General features: G+C 38.0%; 1 protein-coding gene across 4 annotated transcripts; it reads right to left on the bottom strand.

Moving 5' to 3' along the window:
- Positions 1-3,823: 3,823 nt before the first annotated feature.
- LOC131940418 (retinol dehydrogenase 12) lies at positions 3,824-21,245 on the bottom strand. 4 transcript variants are annotated; one of them, XM_059299028.1, is made up of 9 exons: positions 21,193-21,245; positions 15,943-16,028; positions 9,270-9,335; positions 8,629-8,747; positions 7,945-8,100; positions 7,132-7,236; positions 6,699-6,908; positions 5,380-5,587; positions 3,824-5,013 (listed from the first exon to the last, which is right to left on the bottom strand). In XM_059299028.1, the coding sequence occupies exons 2-9, from the start codon at positions 16,008-16,010 to the stop codon at positions 4,908-4,910; spliced, it is 1,038 nt and encodes a 345-aa protein (XP_059155011.1). In that variant the 5' UTR covers positions 16,011-16,028; positions 21,193-21,245; the 3' UTR covers positions 3,824-4,907. The 4 variants fall into 4 exon arrangements, with proteins under 4 accessions (XP_059155011.1, XP_059155010.1, XP_059155009.1 ...); XM_059299027.1 differs by having other exon boundaries at positions 15,943-16,031; positions 21,193-21,242; XM_059299026.1 differs by lacking the exon at positions 21,193-21,245 and adding an exon at positions 18,212-18,348 and having other exon boundaries at positions 15,943-16,031.
- Between the last annotated feature and the right edge of the window lie 995 nt (positions 21,246-22,240).

The following is a 22,240-nucleotide window of genomic DNA, read 5'->3' as shown; positions in this document are numbered from 1 at the left end:
CCCCTAGCTACGCCACTGTAAGTCCTGTCATCCATTCGTCAAAATGGATTGGTCTTTTCTGTCACCCCTATTTATGTTAAAGATGGTTTGTACTGTATACCTGTCATAAAAGAAATTCTTAATATTGGTATCAAACTAATAGACTAAAAGAGGAGTGTTATGATGTGTGAACCATTGTATTACAGTAAATGGATGCTATGATTAGGATTAAGGCTATGGTATAACTTCGATTTGGGTTTGATTAATAATATATAGGCCTAATGGTTGGCTTTCAATTACCGATGGTTGATTTAATAAACAACATTAGTTTACTACTTTTCGTAGACTAATACCCCTTTTCAGAAGATTCAATATTTATTTCATTATTATACAGTCGTGACAACATCAACGACAATCCCCCCCCCCCCCCTCCCCTTCCGTCATGTTCAGGAAAAGTGTTCACACTTTTTTCAGCCTGACAGCTAAAATCGGAGTCGTGAATGACGTAACATGGTCGCAGATTACTTAATATCAGTTATGTCATTACAAAGTGTGATGTAACGGTGTAGTTGGTCTCGAATTTGTGAGTTGCGTTTCCAAAACACTGTAAACTAAGTCCTGTCATCCCTTTTTTTCACAATGCTTTGATCTGTTCTGACACCCCTACTTCTCTCAATAATGCAATAACCTGTTTCATTTTCCGCAGTTGAATCCCCTATTTCAGACGATTCCATTATTATTGCATTATTGAACAGTGTTGATAAAATTAAATTCCCCTTCCCCTCCCCACCCCCAACACCCCCCCCCCCTTCATTGTCGCATCAAAATATGCTGTTGACTTTTTTTAGCGTGACAACGCGATGTCGTAAATGACGTAACAAGGTAAAAGGTTATGAAACATGAGTTACCTCATTCAAAAATGTTATGTAACCAGGCATAAGCTGGTCTCGACTTTGTGGGTTGTGTTTCTGAAACATACAAAAATTAAGTCTTGTCATCTGTTTTTTTACAATGTGATCTGTTCTGACACCTCTACTTATTTACTTAATTTTCTGCACGCGCATGTAAAAAATGTCTTAATATGGGTATCAAACCAATAGACTCTTCCTATAAGAGGTGTGTTATAATGAAGGAAACATAGTATTATTACATACAGTAATTTTGGCAAAGATTAGGGTTAGGGCTAAGGTATAACTTGGATTTAGGTTTAATTAATAATATATAATGGTTGGATTTCAATTACCGATGGTTGTGTAATAAGCAGAGGCGTAGCGAGAGGGGGGGGGGGGGAAGGTCGGGGGTGCGGACCGCACCGGGTGACACCATTTAGGTGGGTGAAACCAAGGCCAAAAATAGCAAAATATATAGAGAAAAATTTGAGGGTGGGGGAGTGTAAATCAAAAGTTTGAGGGGGGTGCAAATCGAAAGTTTGAGAGGGGGGGGGGGGGTTTGCAAATCGAAAGTTTGAGGGGGTGGGGGGGGGGGGTGCAAATCGAAAAATGAAAGTTTCTCCCCAGGAAGGGTCGCTACGCCTCTGGGGGGGGGGGGGGGTGACACCATTAAGTGCCGCACCGAGTGACACCCGACCTCGCTACGCCACTGGTAATAAACAACCTAATAGTTTAGGTCTACTACTTTCCGTAGGCTTACACCCCTTTTCAGAAGATTCCATATTTTTTTTAAAGTTGTGCCAATCACAACAAAATATACCCCCCCCCCTTCTTTCTCGTTCATGAAAAGTGTTCACACTTTTATAATGCCGACAGCTAAACATCGGAGTCGTGGATGACGTAACAAGGTCACACCAGTTATGTCATTACAAAGTGTTATGTAACGGGGTAGTCAGTCTCGAATTTGTGAGTTGTGTTTCTAAAACACTCAAGAATGAAGTCCTGTCATCCCTTTTTTCACAATGGTTTGATCGGTTCTGTCACCCCTACTTTTTATTTAATCGATTGTTAGTTACGCGCACTTAAGAGTCTTACTCTTAATATTGGTATCAAACTAATAGACTCTTCCTATAAAAGGTGTGTTATAATGAAAGAATCTTCGTATTATCACCTACAGTAATTTGGGCAAGGATTAGGGTTTGGGCTTTGTTATAACTTGGATTTGGGTTTGATTAATAATATGTAATGGTTGGCTTTCAATTACAGAAGGATGTTTTAATAAACAACCTAATAGTTTAGGGGTCGTCCATAAATGACGTCATGCTCGTAGAGGGAGGGCGGGGATCCGTAAATTTGGTGCGGAGTGTGATGAGGGGGAGGGGGGAGGTGGGGGGGGGAGGGTTCAGATGGTGCGACGTTACACTTTTGAATTATAAAAAAAAACTGTTAGAAAGCTAATTTTAGACGTTATTTTTGGTTTTAGAAAAATGTTTTAATAAATTGTAATCGGAATTGATTAAAATAATCTACATAGACAGAGTTCAGACAAGATTTTGGAAAAATATCGATGTTTTAAGAAAAATTCATCTGCAATTTTGAGGGGAAGGGGTTGTAGGCTGAGGTGTGACGTAATTTTAGGGGTGTGGGTCTGGCTTTTTGTGACGATGTGTGACGGAGGGGAGGGGGTAGGTAAAAATCCTCAAAAAAAGGGTGACGTCATTTATGGATGACCCCTTAGGCCTACTACTTTCCGTAGCCTAACACCCTTTTTCAGAAGATTCCATATTTATTGAACAGCTGTGCCAACAACAACAAAATCACTCCCCCCCCCCCCCCATTCCGCTCTCTTTCTGCCCCGTTCGTGAAGACTGTTCACTGTCGTGAATGTCGTAAAAAGTACACAGGTTACGTAACATCAGTTACGTCATTCAGAAGTATTATATAACGGGGTAGTTGATCTCGATTATGTGAGTTGTTTCTAAAACACTCAAAATAGATTAATATATCGTGTCATCCCTACTTAAACAATAGTTTTATCTGTTCTATCACCCCTACCTCTTTTGATAATCGTTTTTCCTATACATTTTTACTTGTCCATCATTATCTTTTTACAAACACCTTCAAAAGTAACTAACTGGTAATAATAAATTTGCCTTTCAAATATTAAAGTTGCAAAATAATATAGACTGAAGCCGGTCCTCCACTTGAAAATAATTGACTATTTCCAGTAGCAGTATACCCCCCCCCCCCCCCCCCATAGTTTTAAAGGTTGTTGGCGCTTTTTACCAGTAACTATCCCGCAAAATTTTCTAACTAGGTGCCTCAAAATTGATAAAAAAAAAAAAAACCAGTTAAATCAGCGTGGTAAAGCCTTGCAGTCGTTTATTTTCGTAACTTTGACTTTGTATAATTCAATACTTCAGCTTAAAACGAGCTTTTAAATTAAATTTTTTCCCCGTTTGGCGCCCCTTTCGGTTCGGCGCCCGGCGCGGCCGCCCCGCCCGACCTCATAAAAGAAATTCTTAATATTGGTATCAAACTAAATACTCTACCTAAAAGAGGAGTGTTATGATGTGTGAACCATTGTATTACAGTAATGGATGCTATGATTAGGATTAAGACTATGGTATAACTTGGATTTGGGTTTGATTAATAATATATAATGGTTGGCTTTTTATTACCGATGGTTGATTTAATAAACAACATTAGTTTACTACTTTCCGTAGACTAACACCCCTTTTCAGAAGATTCAATATTTATTTCATTATTATACAGTCGTGACAACATCAACGACAACCCCCCCCCCCCCTTACGTCACGTGCAGCAGTCTGAGGCTCCTGATTTTTTTAGGGCCCCCAAGCACTAGGCCCAGCAAGTAAGTCTGCAGTTACTAGAGATGTACTGTTTGTGCTAGGTAAAACACAAAATACCATTACAAAAGATGAACTCAAGTGTAAGTTTTTAAAAAAAGTTGATTTTAATTAAAATAAAATACTTTGTTTTACATTGTGTCGCCTCCTTGGACAAAACTTCCGTGTTTATTAGCATAGTTCTATACTTATCTAGAGCATACACAGTAGAAAGTAAAACATTGTATAGAAATACTCTAAAGAAACAGAATATAACTATATCCATCGACTGCTACCCATGCAGATAGATACAGGTTAACAAGGAACATGAGGTGCATTTCTTCTGATTAAAAATGTTGGCTTCTGTTTCTCTATGAGATATGTCTTAAAGTGACAACTGTCTCTCTTGTACATTAAGTTAATATTTAGTTTTGTAATTTTTAACACAGAATGAAAAAGTAGGCACTATCAACATACACGTTATATGCTATCAACATACACATTATACACTATCAACACACACACACATTATACACATCCATTATCAGCACACAAACATTATACACTAGGTAATATCAACACATACACACATTATACACAGCCACTATCAACACACAAATATTATACACAGCCAATTTCAACACACACATTATACACTATCAACATACACACACATTATACACTAGCCACTATCAACACACACATTATACAGTAGGCACTATCAACACACACATCATACACTATCAATACACACATTATATATTTTGACTTTCCTTATATGGTTGTCCCTTATTCCTAAGATCCTTATGATTAATATGTATTACCTATACTTTATTATGCCATTATAAATACTAATTATGCAATGAAATATCAGAAAACAATACTGACATATAAAACAAAGGATGAAAAAAGTGCTAATTCTTTTTTTTTAATAGATCTGTGAGGAGTAAAAAAGTAATAAGTAAAAAAAATCCCATACATTAACACATTGAAATTTTATGTTGGTAAACAAAGGCAGATGTCAGTGATGGGACTATAATAGCTGAAGATAGTGAATAAACCTGGGTGATCTAGAGAATTATATACGGCAGTTTTAAAGTACCTCTCTAGGTAAACAGATATTTTTAATATTCGTGAGTCCCATGTTTTTCTTTGTGTGATCACTAGAGCTTTCGACTTGACCATTGCATTAGGACTGTTTGTTTTCCTGTGTAATTGTCAGACTGAGGTTCCATAACTTCTGGGCATCCTCTTCAACCAAAGCTCTTGGTGCTGGGAGTTTTTCTTTGCAGTCACTGAAATGTTCAAAAATCTTTTTGTAAAAAGTAGCATAAAGAAATGACGACTTCAGAAAATTAAGATTATTTATTTACTTTACTCTCTTTAAAATAATAAAATTTACAAAAACAAATTTGACCAGTAAAAAGAAATAAATATTTTATTTAAAATATCAGCTCATAATAAGAACTACTTTAATGTAAACATAATACTCTTGGTTTCAGAGTTAAATCATCAATTATATTAATAGCAAATTATCTGAGTAGTTAATATCAGTCTTCAAAAACTATGATGCACAAAAATTATTCTAAACAAAAGTTGTTTCAATAGTAGATCTATAAACTACAAATAAAAGTAGTGTCAATAGCACAAATAAAACCTACGAGAAATATTTCCCAGTGACAGTTTCAAGAGCTGGATCCAGAGCAGCGTACAGCGTTGTCTGAGCTCCCTCTATGGGAGTTTTGAAGAACATAAACTTGACAGGGTAGAACAGGACCTTAATAATTGAGTACTGTAGGATCGTGAAGTGGCGCTGTAGCTCCGTGTCCACTGAGCCGGGGTGAAGGCTATACACTGTCACTCCAGTACCTACACTCAACAAAAACAATGAAGGCTATACACTGTCACTCCAGTACCTACACTCAACAAAAACAATGAAGGCTATACACTGTCACTCCAGTACCTACACTCAACAAAAACAATGAAGGCCACTGTCACCACAGTACCTACACTCAACAAAAACAACAAAGGCTATTCACTCCAGTACCTACACTCAACAAAAACAATGAAGGCTATACACTGTCACCACAGTACCTACACTCAACAAAAACAATGAAGGCTATACACTCCAGTACCTACACTCAACAAAAACAATGAAGGCTATACACTGTCACCACAGTACCTACACTCAACAAAAACAATGAAGGCTATACACTCCAGTACCTACACTCAACAAAAACAATGAAGGCTATACACTGTCACTCCAGTACCTACACTCAACAAAAACAATGAAGGCTATACACTCCAGTACCTACACTCAACAAAAACAATGAAGGCTATACACTGTCACTCCAGTACCTACACTCAACAAAAACAATGAAGGCTATACACTGTCACTCCAGTACCTACACTCAACAAAAACAATGAAGGCTATTCACCTTCACTCCAGTACCTACACTCAACAAAAACAATGAAGGCTATACACTGTCACTCCAGTACCTACACTCAACAAAAACAATGAAGGCTATACACTCCAGTACCTACACTCAACAAAAACAATGAAGGCTATACACTGTCACTCCAGTACCTACACTCAACAAAAACAATGAAGGCTATACACTGTCACTCCAGTACCTACACTCAACAAAAACAATCTGCTTACAAATTTTATTTCATTCTTTCATATCCATTCATATACATTTATGTATCAAAACTCAAAATGTTTTAATTAGACACACTACCAGGTATTCTTTAAAAGTTTTTAATATTCTCTTATCATTTTTAAATTAAAATTAATATCAATTAGAATTATCATCATTCTTTTTATTCTTAAATGTTTAAAAAAACAAAAATGCTTTCGTATTATTTGAAAAAATATAATATTTTAAACTTAGCAAAAATAATATTTATTTTAGATAAAGGCAAAAAAAAAAGCGAGCTTGATAATATAAATTATCTTGCTATTTTAGGACCATCCTACCTTCCAACACTTTGACCAGTTGCCTCATGTGTAATATATTTGCCAGCTTGCTCTGGGCGTAAGCATCAGAAGGCTTATATCTCTTTGTACTGTTGATGTCATCAAAATCAATTTTCCCAAAGATGTGGGCCAGGCTAGACACTATGATGATCCGACTGGGAGTGGAAGCTTTTAGTTTGTCCAGCAGTAGATTTGTCAGGTAAAAATGGCCTGCAAGTTCGTACCAATTACGGTGATATTTAATTAAATTATTTATCCATGTTATTCTTAACAAAATGATGGTTTAAAAAATATATTTGTCAATTTTTTTAAATAGCTATATTAACAATAGTAAAATCATGCAGAGAATGAGTTATTACATATTTATTTTAAGAAATTATTAAAAAAATGAATCAAACATAAATTGGTGAACGGGAAAGACAAATTGACTAACCAAAATGGTTGACACCAATCTGCATTTCCAGGCCATCCTTGGTCAACATCTTTGGACACATCATCACACCAGCATTGTTTATAAGAATATCAATACGAGGCTCAGCTGTTAGAGAAATATGAAGAATATCAATACAAAACTCAGCTGTTAGAGATATATGAAGAATATCAATACAAAACTCAGCTGTTAGAGATATATGAAGAATATCAATACAAAACTCAGCTGTTAGAGATATATGAAGAATATCAATACAAAACTCAGCTGTTGGAGATATATGAAGAATATCAATACGAGGCTCAGCTGTTAGAGATATATGAAGGATATCAATACAAGGCTCAGCTGTTAGAGATATATGAAGGATATCAATACAAGGCTCAGCTGTTAGAGATATATGAAGAATATCAATACGAGGCTTAGCTATTAAAGATCTATATGAAATGATGAAGTATAAATTATTTGTTGAGTATTTTACAGATAATTTTATTGATCCACTTTAAAAAGATAAAGTTATTTATACTGCTCTTGTTAAAATGCATGTATGTATTATTATACAGTGTCTTAGCTGGCTTTTATTATCTTCTTGTTTTAGTTAGGCTTCATGTTACAGCACGGGGGTCATCTATAAATGACGTCATGCTTTTTTGGACGATTTTTACCTCCCCCCTCCCCTCCATCACACTTGTCACAAAAAGCCAGGAATAACTGTTTACCTCCCTTTATTAATTTAGCTAAGGACAGAATTCATTTTTTTTAGATTATAATAAAATTTTAATGAAATTGTATATCAAATACTTGAATATTTAAATGACATACTTTCATTAATGGCTTGAGCAAACTCCTTGATTGACTCAAATGAAGACAGGTCTAGTTTCATCACAATGACATTAGGATTCCCTGTGTCAGTCACAATTTCTTCTCTAGCCATTTTGGCTTTTTCTAAATCTCTACATGCCATTATGATTCTTCCACCTGCAGATATATAGTAAGATTCATCATTTTTAACACAGAATATTGTTGAGAAAGCCCTATCTACATGCAATAAGATTAAGGACAATATTTATTCATTTACGTTCCTTTATACCATTATAATTTCTCCCCTCCAACATTTATTTGATACTAATTAGACATTTAAAACATATAACCTTGATATTAATTAAATATATTTAAAAAATATAGTTAATTTATACTAATTACGTAAGATGAAAAATAAAACCTTGATACTAATTACATAAGTTTAAACATATATATTTATTTTATATTAGTTACAATTTACATTAAATCTCACACAGACAAACATAAAATGCTTTTTATATGAAAGGTTAAAAGACAAACAGACAGACAGACAAACGTACTCTGCTTTATATAATATATATTTTATTTATATTTATAGATACTTAAGATACTATTAAACTATTTAGTACTAATAATAGATAGGAATCTTTCTGAAAAAAAAAAAAGCAAAACAAGCAATTAAAAACTTTGTTGAATTGGACTGACCTCTCCTGGCCAACTCTCTGGCCGTCTCCTTACCGATGCCAGTGTTACATCCTGTAATGATGACCGTCTTACCCTCTATCCTCTCCTTACCTCGATACACGCCGCCTTTCATGTACTTTCTGAAGTTAAAAAGTAAATAAAGACAATTTAAGGAAACGTAACTCTGGCTGTGAAATGGGATTTATAAATTTTAGAATTATGGGACCTGAACGTTTTTGTGTGTATTTCTAAACACAAACTTTACACATTTATGAATGTAGAGAATTTTTTAAATCGTGTACAAATCCACTCATCAAATTCGCTAAGGGAGTACATTTATATACATCTAGCCGAGAAGGTTCAAGCAAAGTGTAAAATATTTTTAACAAATTAATATAATCAGGAGAGCTGTTCAGAAATCTTTTAAAATATGCACATAATTTAAAGGCCATAAAGAAAAAGACTACGTTAGTTAACGAAACAAAGAAAATGTTGTAAGAGTTTCTTTTCGTTTCAGAATTCAATCCTAAAGTTTAGGAGAATTAACCACCAACATCTACCTTAAGAGATAACCACCTAAACCTACATAGAGATAACTATCCAAACATACCTTAAGAGATAACCACCAAAACCTACCTGAAAAGATAACCACCTAAACCTACCTGAAGAGGTAACCAGCGGAGAGGAGAGTTACTGCTTTAACAACTTTGGACATGAAACAGCCGTCACTGGAGATAATATTTAAAAATAATCAATAGACATTTATTGGGGAAGTGCATTATGTGTACGCATGAATATATATATATATATATATATATATATATATATATATATATATATATATATATATATATATATATATATATATAAAGATATCGGTATGTGTATATTATATAAAATTGTAACAAAACAGAGCAGCTAAACTTAAACTTATTCCATTGCATCACCTTACATGAATTAGCATAGGGCAGATAAAAAATTGCGTATACTATTTTGGGTGCGGATCATACATATTCAAAGGCTACATATGCATACGCCTAACATACAGCCTAAAACTGTACGGCCCATTTGCCGGCTGCCTCAATGGGCCAGTATATGTAACAAACCGTGAATGGAAAGAATCAGCCGTGGAATTTGTACCGGCTTACCTCCCTTTGCCCGCCGTTCCTTTGAAGCGGCGCTGTAACGTAATGACTGTCCAATTTAGCCGTAAGCTTCAATATAATGTAACTCGCTTCAATGCATATCTTTGTATACACGATCAGAAAGCTAAGTTATGCTGCTTACATACAAGACATACATTTAAAAAACCCAACATAGGGCTAAAAAAAAATAATTAAATTATGAGTTTATGCGTAGGGAGATGTGAAATAGTAATACACGATTACCTTCAAACAAGAGCTTTGTCTGCGGCCTAAGTCCCAGGAGGGGCAACAAGCAAACCTAACCTATCCTATCCTATCCTAACCTAACCTAACCTAACCTAACCTAACCTAACCTAACCTAACCTAACCTAACCTAACCTAACCTAACCTAACCTAACCCAACCCAACCCAACCTAACCTAACCTGACCTAACCTAACCTAACCTAACCTAACCTAACCTAACCTAACCTAACCTAACCTAACCTTCAAACAATACATTATACTATCGAACAAGTGTCAGTACAGTAATACATATTTCATCTTAGTATTGACAGCATAGTAATACATTTTAAGTCAGAAGTGTTGACAGTATAGTATAGCAATTATTTTTAATTAAAGTATTGATGACAAAAAATAAGGGTCTGGAATATTTGCTATTAGCATTTAAAAATCAATCAAATCGATTGATTACAACCCACAGCTGTTGCTAATTATTTAATCAGATCTATACTCAAACAAACCTAGGAAAATATCGACAACGTGTATGTGGTTGGGGGGGGGGGGATGACACAACTACACACACTTAATTAAAACAGCAACAAATTAATCGTCCCGTTTCAAAGGCGAAACAACGGGTTGCTTAAGAAGATTTATAGCGAAGACGTGGAAGTGTGAGCGGTCCTTCTTCATCTCTCTTTAATGTAAAGGTTTACGGAGAGAGCTGCCACGTGAAGGTTCACAGTCCCATGGTTATCAGGATATGGGGGTTTCCAATGGCCAGTAATAGTCGCATAATGGCCTGGGGTGAGGAGGGCAGGCCCATAATGGCCCGGGGTGTGGAGGGTAGGCCCATAATGGCCCGGGGTGTGGAGGGTAGGCTCATAATGGTCCAGGGTTGACCCGGGGTGGGGAGGCCCATAATGACCCGGGGTGAGGAGGGTAGGCCCATAACGGCACGGGGTGGGGAGGCCCATAATGACCCGGGGTGAGGAGGGTAGGCCCATAACGGCACGGGGTGGGGAGGTCCATAATGACCCGGGGTGGGGAGGCCAATAATGGCCCAGGGGGGAGGATAGGCTCATAATGCACCGGGGTGGGGAGGGTAGCATCATAATGGACCGGGTTGGGAAGGCGCGGGGTGGGATGGGGAGACTCTAGAATATAGAACCGTTACAAATGTTGTTCTATACTGTAACAAAATGAAGAAACAATGCAATGAAGGTTAACATTGCACTGTGTTTTCCTAAAATAGTTCAATGAACTCAAAAAGTCGATCGCTAAATTTTTTAAAAAATATTGCACATTTTCATTGGCCTGCCCCTGTCCTCCCACCCCCACCAATCTAACCTCCCCTACCACTTAGAATGACCCCTAACCCTAACTAAAACCCCAGTACAGAGACACGATTAAGGGCACAATCCTTTACAATTACCACTGGTCATAATCAAACAACGTACCATAGATAATCGTACACTGTCATTATGATTCAACAAGCGACGTGTAGTCTAGGGTCAGACGTGGGTCAGGGTCAGACGTGGGTCATGGACTCTACACACATCGATATCAAGTTTTATCTAGCCGACACGCCTGCAAACATAACCGGATAAACTCGTCGATAATGTCCAAACAGAACTCACAAATCGGGTCTCGGCGTACGAACTGTGAACCGTTTCCCGAACAGTGTTCGAAACGCGGGGCGTTTGTAATACGAAACAAGTTTACGTTTTTCTAGTTTTTGTATAAACAAAATTGTCGCAGCTAAGTATCGAGGTATTCCTTTTGGATGGTAAGCGTATATATATATATATATATATATATATATATATATATATATATATATATATATATATATATATATATATATATATATGTAACGAGTCTATTTGCCTGTAGTGCCAAATGTTAACGAGTCTAACCACTCATTCTACACAACATCGACCACAGTATAGATACTCGAAGATGCAGGTTCACTATTGATCCTTTTATTACATGAATCAAAGAAATGCTTCACAATAATATAATGAATCAAAAGAAATGCTTCACAATAATAGTCTGGATCAATTGACCCCCAACAGTCCTCACTAGTCTTCACATAACTGAATGCACATGTCCATCGTCCTTATTAACACAATACGGCTAACCCGTTCAATAACCAACTTGATACTGCCGCTCTCCTACTGACTGACTGATCTCCTACTCTACAGTTCGGCCTCCTTTCTCAACTGTCGCCTTCCTATATATCCCTTGTATTCGTAATCGTATTCGGTTCTATCATAGTTATGTTCAATCCGAATATCTCGCCTTCCGATTACTACGCAGTTGTCTCATCAGTCCGATTAATAGAACACCTGCACTGTTACATCAGCCAAGTCGTGTCAAAGTTGACAGCGCTTGTCGTATCCTTCCCAAAATACGCCGTGGCTTTATGATCGTTATCAGTTGCATCAGACTGTAATACGTTGTTAACCATAGTATGGTAACTACCCTAGTTACATATATATATATATATATATATATATATATATATATATATATATATATATATATATATTCTGGTTGTGTTTAAGAGTACTGCAATTAGTGCAATAGGCCTATATTAGCTGCAGAGTACTATTACTATAATAGTCTTCGCTGTGTGGCTGGTATATGTGACAATAGTCTCCTGTGTGTAAATGGTTTCATTGTTTCAGTATTGGATGACAGTGTCTTGTGTTGCGACATAGGCACATGCGTCAGACACCAAACGTGCTAATGGCATGCCTTCAGTCTTTTGACACGTTTTAATATGTGCTGCATACACTCTGCTATTGTCAGTATGGACTGGTAAACATACTATGGGGAGACTATTGTCACAATTAACTGGCCACATAGAGAAGACTATTGTTACACAGTCGTTCGCTTTCATCATCGGTTGTAATGAGTTAAGTTTAGATCGAGACGGTGCATTGAGGTCACTTCTCGAAGATCCTAGCTGACCATACACACAGAATTTCTTCCAGACTTTTTTCTTCAGGGGGGGGGATATTTTTTTTGGGGGGGGGGGGCGGACTTAATTTTTCCGAGGGGGGTATTGGTAAAAGAGATGCCTGGAAGAAACCCGTCTCGCATGTTGCTTGCACCTGCACGTGAATTGCGGCCAAACCATTGACCATATAACGAACGTGTCATCGACCAAACCATTGACCATATAACGAACGTGTCATCGACTAAACCATTGACCATATAACGAACGTGTCATCGACTAAACCATTGACCATATAACGAACGTGTCATCGACTAAACCATTGACCATATAACGAACGTGTCATCGACTAAACCATTGACCATATAACGAACGTGTCATCGACCAAACCATTGACCATATAACGAACGTGCATCGACCAAACCATTGACCATATAACGAACGTGTCATCGACCAAACCATTGACCATATAACGAACGTGTCATCGACCAAACCATTGACCATATAACGAACGTGTCATCGACTAAACCATTGACCATATAACGAACGTGTCATCGACCAAACCATTGACCATATAACGAACGTGTCATCGACCAAACCATTGAACCGTGTCAACAGCGATGAACGTACCCGCTGAGACCCTGGGTAGAAATAATTTTTTTGGGCCGGTGATGATAATATTATTCAAGTAAAATAGGGTCGCTTTATATTTTCCCTCTCTAGATCTCCTTCAACACCCCAGTTCACCCCCACCCTCTGCCATAGAATGTGTATCGACGTCTATGTCGTGTCCGGGTATTCCTTCCCCACTCCACAACCAACATCAGTTGGCCGTAAGAAACTTCATATTTAAAAAACGCATGGTAGTTGTGATGGGGTGTATGTTGGGTGTATGTTGGGTGTATGTTGGGTTATGTTGGGTGTATATCGTTGTAGGAAAAAAGGTAGACCTATATTGGCCTAGCCGTCAATTACATCCCTAAATAAAACAGTGCCATCAATCACATCACTAAACAGTGCCATCAATCACATCACTAAACAGCACCATCAATCACATCACTAAACAGTGCCGTCAATCACATCACTAAACAGGTGCTGTCAATCACATCACTAAATAGGTCCTGTCAATCACATTACAAAGAGGTGATGTCAATCACATCACTAAACAGGTGCTGTCAATCACATCACTAAACAGGTGCTGTCAATAACATCACTAAACAGTGCTGTTAATCACATCACTAAACAGGTGCTGTCAATCACATCACTAAACAGTGCTGTCAATCACATCACTAAACAGGTGCTGTCAATCACATCACTAAACAGGTGCTGTCAATCACATCACTAAACAGAATCTGTCAATCACATCACTAAACAAGTACTGTCAATCACATCACTAAACAGGTGCTGTCAATCACATCACTAAACATGTGCTGTCAATCACATCACTAAACAGATGCTGTCAATCACATCACTAAACAGGTGCTGTCAATCACATCATTAAACAGATGCTGTCAATCACATCATTAAACAGGTGCTGTCAATCACATCACTAAACAGGTGCTGTCAATCACATCACTAAACAGTGCTGTCAATCACATCACTAAACAGGTGCTGTCAATCACATCACTAAACAGGTGCCATCAATCACATCACTAAACAGGTGCTGTCAATCACATCACTAAACAGGTGCTATCAATCACATCACTAAACAGGTGCTGTCAATCACATCACTTAACATCGCCATCAATCACATCACTAAACAGGTGACGTCAATCACATCACTAAACAGTGCTGTCAATCACATCACTAAACAGGTGCCATCAATCACATCACTAAACAGTGCCGTCAATCACATCACTAAACAGGTGCTGTCAATCACATCACTAAACAGGTGCTGTCAATCACATCACTAAACAGGTGCTGTCAATCACATCACTAAACAGGCACCATCAATCACATCACTAAACAGGTGCTGTCAATCACATCACTAAACAGGTGCTATCAATCACATCACTAAACAGGTGCTGTCAATCACATCACTTAACATCGCCATCAATCACATCACTAAACAGGTGACGTCAATCACATCACTAAACAGTGCTGTCAATCACATCACTAAACAGGTGCCATCAATCACATCACTAAACAGTGCCGTCAATCACATCACTAAACAGGTGCTGTCAATCACATCACTAAACAGGTGCTGTCAATCACATCACTAAACAGGTGCTGTCAATCACATCACTAAACAGGCACCATCAATCACATCACTAAACAGATGATGTCAATCACATCACTAAACAGGTGCTATCGATCAAATCACTCGACCGGCGGGGGAATGGAACCCACAGGGAAAGAATTAGTTGGGTGGACTACAATATCACAGGAGATTGTTTGAAACACAGACGGGGGGAGGGTGGATTTTCATAGCTTGAGTTTTTTAAAAAGTAGCTACAGTTCGTGCTTGTCTTCTAGGCTCTATGCTCCCAGTCCTTATGTGGTTTGAAGCTTGCACATATTATATTACGCAAAAAAGTTTTTTCTTCTTCTTTTTTTTTCTTTTCTTTATTTACCAAACTTCTTACCAACGTAAATTAAGTTTCATATAGGCTACCAACTCACGTTACAAATCTAACATTCATAGGAACATACACAAACAAACGCGCGCAATTACAAACCACGAAACAATTATGTAGGCCTACCACACATATTTTCTTACGCCTTATTCATGAAATAACTGAATGGGGGCCGCCCCCGCCCAATACTGACAACAGGACAGGTGACGGTGGCCTAAATAAAGATCTATTTATACACACCATGACACATTTTTTTATGCCTCGTCAGATTAGATCACGAGATTTAACTAATCCTAATCTAATCTCGTCTTACTACAAGTCAAAAGGTGGATTCAATTAACGTGGGCCATAAAACTATACGGCAACCACGACAACAACATAGCTGCGATATAACGCAATACAAAGTATACATTGATCCGAATTTTTTACTTACCACAAGAACGACATGACCAAGCCAGCAGTCACTAATCCATACGGCAATAGTTTCGTCACTGTCGACATTTTATCTTAGGCTGTCGTCTGCTTCAAGTTCACAGAATGAGAATGATAAGCATGAAATTTTATTTCACAAACTGTACTCAATATTTTTATTTAAACTGAAAATAATATTTTACAACTGATGAAGAACAGTTCTATAAAACACATAAAAAAAACAACAACCGAAAAGTTACTGTTTATATTTAGAAAGGAATTCCACACACGACTTGTCAATAGAATCGACCTTGACCCATAACTACTTTAATTTTTTGGTTTATATTCGGTTGAAATAATTTAAAATGCAGGAAAGATTAATTGAATTAAAATGACATTCCCGGAGAGCAGGATTAGAATGTGGAACACGCTTTCAAAGTCACCGTGCGCGAGAGGTCACGGCGTACACAGTGTAACAATGATTTCCCTACGTCATCGGGGTCGCGTTTAGTACTACACATCATTCACTAGTACCGACCGCGGGAATCTATTTTTAGACACGACCCAATTCCCTGTAAAACACCTGAGTACTGACTATGTGTAGGAATGCGCGCTGTCTAAACGAAATGCAAATACCTTTTACGTAAAGGGGGGGGGGGGCTGGATTAATAAACAACGGGGCGGTTTATTTATTTGTCTCAGTTTTGTAAATATTAGTTTCATCTTCGTGTTTAACATACACAAGTGCATGCGCCCTAGCTCAGGGCATTTATCTTAAGCGAATCAAAACTCTACCTGGAATCTAAAATAAAAATATACCTAGGCTACAGATTCTATTTTTTTAAAGCTATGTAGTCTAGCGTTATGAAAAATCAATTTACAAATGTGCCTAATTTTATCTAATCTTTAAAAAATTATAACTGGTACGATTATTTTAAAATCTTTGAGCCCCCCCCCCCCCCCCCCCAAATTAATGTGTGTGTGACGTGTCTAGTGGAGTTGCAGTTCTATCGTTCCAAGAATAACAATACACTACGTCAATATTGGAGCTTGACTCAAAAAAAAAAAAAATGGAATTGCTTTGTTTTTACAGGTTTCTAGTCCACAGACGATGGCCATGCGATGATTCTATGTAGTTTTTTTTTTTTTTTTTTTTTTTTTTTTTTACCAGGTAGATGTATGTTGCCGGATAATTAAAAAAAAAATCAATAATGCATTTTATCGCATAGCCTAGCACACGATGAAAACATGATGGGGCGGCTGGTTTGATTCTACGGCCTGGTAGTTGATGTTTGATCTAAGTGTTTTACTAAAGTTAAAAGCAAAGATTAGCTATAAGAACTGGACAGGTGAGATATGTAAATGTAGGACTCGGGAATTATAGACAGATATGTGAGGAAGACCTGTGGTTTGAGATGGTCCTGTAGTAGGCCTATAGATAGCTAATGTGAGATGGACTTATTGACAGTTAGGGTGAGATGGCCCTGTGTAATATAGACAGGTGGGGCGAGGTAGACCTGTAGTATAGAAAAAGGGGGAGGGGGAGATTTGCATGTATTATAGACAGGTGGGGTGAGATGGTCATGTATTATAGACAGGTGGGGTGAGATGGTACTGTATAGTTTAGACAGGTGGGGTGAGGTAGACTTGTAGTATAAAAAGGGGGGGGGGAGATTTGCATGTATTATAGACAGGTGGGGTGAGATGGTACTGTATAGTTTAGACAGGTGGGGTGAGGTAGACCTGTAGTTTAGACAGTTTGGGGTGAGATGGTCATGTATTAAAGGCAGGTGGGTCAAGTTGGACCTGTATTATGGACAGGTGTGTTGTGATGGTCTTACATTAATGGCATGTGAATTGAAATGGACTGATATCATTATTATATTTATAGAAAGTTGATATGAGAAGGCGCATATTCCTGTTGTACATAACAAGTAAATATATACCAACAGTCATGATGAACGAATATTAAAAACAAATTAACATCTGAGTGTTGCTCTATTTCTAAACTTAAATTTTGTAATAAAAATAAACACACACGCAAATATATTTTTAACTACAGTTTATAAAAAGTCTTCGAATCTAGAAAAATACAAAATACTCACCATTAAAACAAGATACTCCAATAATGTTTAAAGCATAGGCATAATATATTGCCAACAGAAATAAAGCAAAGATTAACTCTTGTTTAACCCCAGTTGATATATTCTAGAATATAGATCTACGCATATCTTGTCACTACAGTCAGCTAGCTACCCTATGAAACAACACACAGCAAACAACATACACACCGTTTACGTGAAATTAATCCAATCTAAACAAACCCACTTGCCGGGAATCAGGCAGCTTGAATGCCCACGTCTATCATTTATTTGTGCCGTTTCTATCCGACTCTCGCTTACGTGCTTTGCTTATCTACACTCCCCGCCCCTCTACACGCCGGCTGATATAAAAACACGAACGTTACTTCAAAGTGCTCAATCTAGCCTTTGTCGGGCTCTCGAAATGCTGCTATTTTAGTGCGCACTAGAGGTAGATTGGTTAGCCTTGCGAGAAATAGGACAGATATTATTTGATTTGGGGGTGGAGTGGGGGGGGGGGGGTGGTTAGGGGTCAAGGAGAGGGGATGTTTGATTTTTAAAAAAATCTCACTCTGTTGTAGGGTGTAGGGTTGAGTGAAAAGTTTGTGTGACCAGGGGGCGTTGACAGGACTGGGTCTAAAATTGTATCGCAGGGGGAAGGGGGGGGGGGGTGTTGATTTGGCGGAAAAATTTAGGAAGGGGCGTCGATAGCGCTAAGAATTTGACTCATATTTTAATTTGAGCTCATGTTGACCTTCTATACCAGTAAACATCCCTGTAATTGTAACCTCCCCCCCCCTCACCCGGCGGGGGGTTGTTTAATCAACATAATTTGAATTCATTAAGCTTTTGATCTCACTCCTATTTTTAATAATAACTGTAACATCTGTATATTCGTGAGATCAATAAAAAATATCAAAGTGATCGATATAAAGGCCTACACATAAACACACCACACTTTTATACAGCTGCAGGCTGACATACTACATGTACGGACACAAGTTAACATCCTACAGATACAGCTACAGGCTGTACGGCCAAATGTTACCACACAGCTACAGCTACCCCATATAAACCCACATGTTAATATCCCGCATTTAAAACTAAAGGTTAACATTCTATACCTACAAGTTAACTTACAGATACAACTACAAGTTAAGCAAGTTAATATCTTACAGATACAGCTACAAGTTAACACACCATGAGGTGTTATGTTTCATACTTGTGCTATCTTATCAGCAAGATTACTACTCTCAAAATAGAGTTTTTCCTAATAGAATACATATATATATATATATATATATATATATATATATATATATATATATATATATATATATATATATATATATTATAGGCGATGAAATAAAAAATGTGTTTGGTTGGTCGTTTGCACTTCACTTCACTTACTTCACTTCACTTAGTCCTCTTTGCTCCTTATGGAGCATAGGGCCTCCACCATTTCCTTCAATTTCTTCCTATCCTCGGCTATTAATTTTGACATCTCCCAAGACATCCCTATTGGCTTCAGTTCTTCAAGAAGACTCCGCCTCCAGGTCTGTCTTGGGCGCCCTCTCTTCCGCTTTCCCTGGGGGTTCCACTCAAGCGCTTGGCGTGTAACATTTGTGTGAGCCTTTCGCGGTGTGTGACCCACCCAGCGCCACTTCCTCCTTCTTATTTGCACACCTATAGGCTCCTGCCTAGCTTTCCTCCATAGTTCCAAGTTCGGCACTTTGTCCTGCCATCTCAGTTTCAGTATCTGTCTAAGGCATCTATTCATGAAGGTCTGTATCTTTGCTGTGCTTGCCTTGGAGACTCTCCATGTCTCTGCTCCATACAGCAGAACTCCTTGACATTAGAGTTAAATATCCTAATTTTTGTGGTAATGGAGATGGCCGAACTTTTCCATATGGGTCGCAGGACTGTGAAAGCGCAGCGGGCTTTATTAACTCTAGCGCGTATGTCCTCCTCTGTGCCTCCCGTTTTGCTGATCTTGCTGCCAAGGTAGACAAACTCTTGCACATCTTTTACCTGTCTTCCGTCTATTGACACTGGAGCCTCCTGTTTATTGTTAATTCTCATCATTTCCGTCTTTTCTTTGTTGATCTTCAGACCTACGCGCTGCGAGATGGCTCCTAAAGCATCAACTTTTTCTTGCATGTCCTGTAGCCTGTGCGAGAGTAAGGCAAGATCATCTGCAAACTCCAGATCTTCTAGTTTCCCCGTGAGTGTCCACTGAATACCTTTTCCAGAACTGGCATAGGCTGTGCGTGTCACCCAGTCGAGAACTACCAAGAAGAGGAGGGGCGACAGCAGACATCCTTGTCTCACACCTGTGTTGACCTGGAACTCTTTAGACAGTTTCCCTGCATGGCTAACTTGGCATGAAAATCCATTGTAAAGTTGCTGGATTATTTCCACTAACTTAGCAGGTACACCATAGTGTCTCAACAGATTCCATATTGTTTGCCTATCCACACTATCAAAGGCCTTCTCAAAGTCAACAAAGCAGATGTAAAGCGGGGCTTGCCATTCTATCGTCTGTTCTACAATAATTCTAAGAGTGGCTATCTGATCTGGTCGTTTGCACAATTAGTAAATGCAACGAAATTTACAATACCAACAAGCATGAACACCAATACATTTTGTAACTCCACTAGACTAGGTAATTACACATGGCTATGCACTTCTACTACAAGATTTTATTACAACAGCAGTTTAAATTCTCGATTTCTATTAAAGTTAAATTTTTAGGGGGGGGGGGGTGCGATTTAGAGATTAGGAGAAATCGCGAAAGAAAAATGAACAGCAATATTTAGCGATATTTACAGTGTATATGAATTTAAAATTTGCTCTGTATAATTTCGAATGATGTTTACATTTCATGGCTTGGGGGGGGGGGGGGGGGGAAGGAGAGAGGAGTGGGTAGCTGTAATAACAAAATCTAGACTTTATCAACATTTGGTTTAAAAAATATTAGATCTGTAGGTAGATCTAGGTCTAGACCAGATTCTAGATCTAGATCTATAGAGAAGAGGGGACGACATGGGGAAGCGCAAATCTTTTAAAATGTTTTTAATGGATGCCCAGCAAGAGAAGTTCCCCAAACCGCCGTAGTAAAACAAACATCACATCTCCGCTGGTTCTAGATCTCTAGACTAAATGAAATATTTCCCCGTACTACCACTAACCTGATAACATTCATAGAATATCATCCCCCTAAACATCACCTGCGTCATATCCTTTTTACTACTTAATCTCCCAGCTCGTTCACATTACACAAGTAATCTCTAAACTACACTGATCTGGTTTCGGGCCTGTATAGAAATAATACACTGTCAGCCTGCATATATCCTCAAACCAGAGGCGTAGCGACCGATTCCGGCGCCCGGGGCGGAATATACATTTTTGCGCCCCTCCCATTCTATTTATAGTTATTCCTGTCTTTGAAAAAGCGCCCCCCTCCCCCCAAAGTAAATAAATAAATTAGAAAGGTTTGTGGAGCTTCTTACCAGTTACTATTCCATTAGATTTTCTATTTCGGTGCCATAAAAATTATACAGAAAACAGTTAAATCAATGTGAAAAGCCTTGAAGTCGTTTGTTTTCGTAACTTTGACTGTATATAACTTAATACTTCAGCTTAAAATGAGCTTTTCAATTAATGTTTCTACCTTTTTTGGCGCCCCCTTAGGGTCGGCGCCCGGGGCGGCCGCCCCACCCGCCCTCCCCTAGCTACGCCACTGCCTCAAACAACATGCATGTCTAACCTTATAATGGCGTGATAGTTTAGTTCAACTTTATGGAGCTGATCCGTTGAAGTGTTGTCGTAATACAAAAACACATTAGCACATAACTATAAACACATTTACGCTTTGCACAGACGCATTAGCACATAACTCAATACACATTTACACTTTGCACATTGGCACACATACCTAACTCAATACACATTTACACATGCACAGACATATTAGCACGTAGGCTATGTCTAAATCAAAACACATTTACACAATGTGGAGACATATTAGCACATTGCAACATTGAAAAACTAACATTTCTCCATTATTCATTTGACATACATCAAAAAAAAGCAAACACCTTTCTCCACAGAAAACACTTTCTCCACACCACACGATAAAAAAGTTTCCATGACAAATTATCTCAGAAAAAATATCCCAGACAAAATATCTCACGGACAAATGATCTCAGGACAAATGATCTCAAGACAAATGATTTC

Source organism: Physella acuta, unplaced genomic scaffold (genome assembly GCF_028476545.2).
Source record: "Physella acuta isolate Inbredline_101_S28 unplaced genomic scaffold, ASM2847654v3 ptg000316l, whole genome shotgun sequence".
NCBI classification, from domain to species: Eukaryota; Metazoa; Mollusca; class Gastropoda; family Physidae; genus Physella; species Physella acuta.
Note: the sequence above shows the minus strand (reverse complement) of the source record. Positions and strands in the feature narration are given on the sequence as shown.

Excerpts from the sequence above, each read along its gene's own strand:
- LOC131940418 (XM_059299028.1), bottom strand. The coding sequence starts at position 16,010 with ATGTCGACAGTGACGAAACTATTGCCGTATGGATTAGTGACTGCTGGC. Across the intron at positions 6,909-7,131 it reads GATTGGTGTCAACCATTTTG|GCCATTTTTACCTGACAAAT; the intron begins GTTAGTCAATTT and ends ACGAACTTGCAG. Across the intron at positions 5,588-6,698 it reads ACTGGTCAAAGTGTTGGAAG|GTACTGGAGTGACAGTGTAT; the intron begins GTAGGATGGTCC and ends TGTTGAGTGTAG.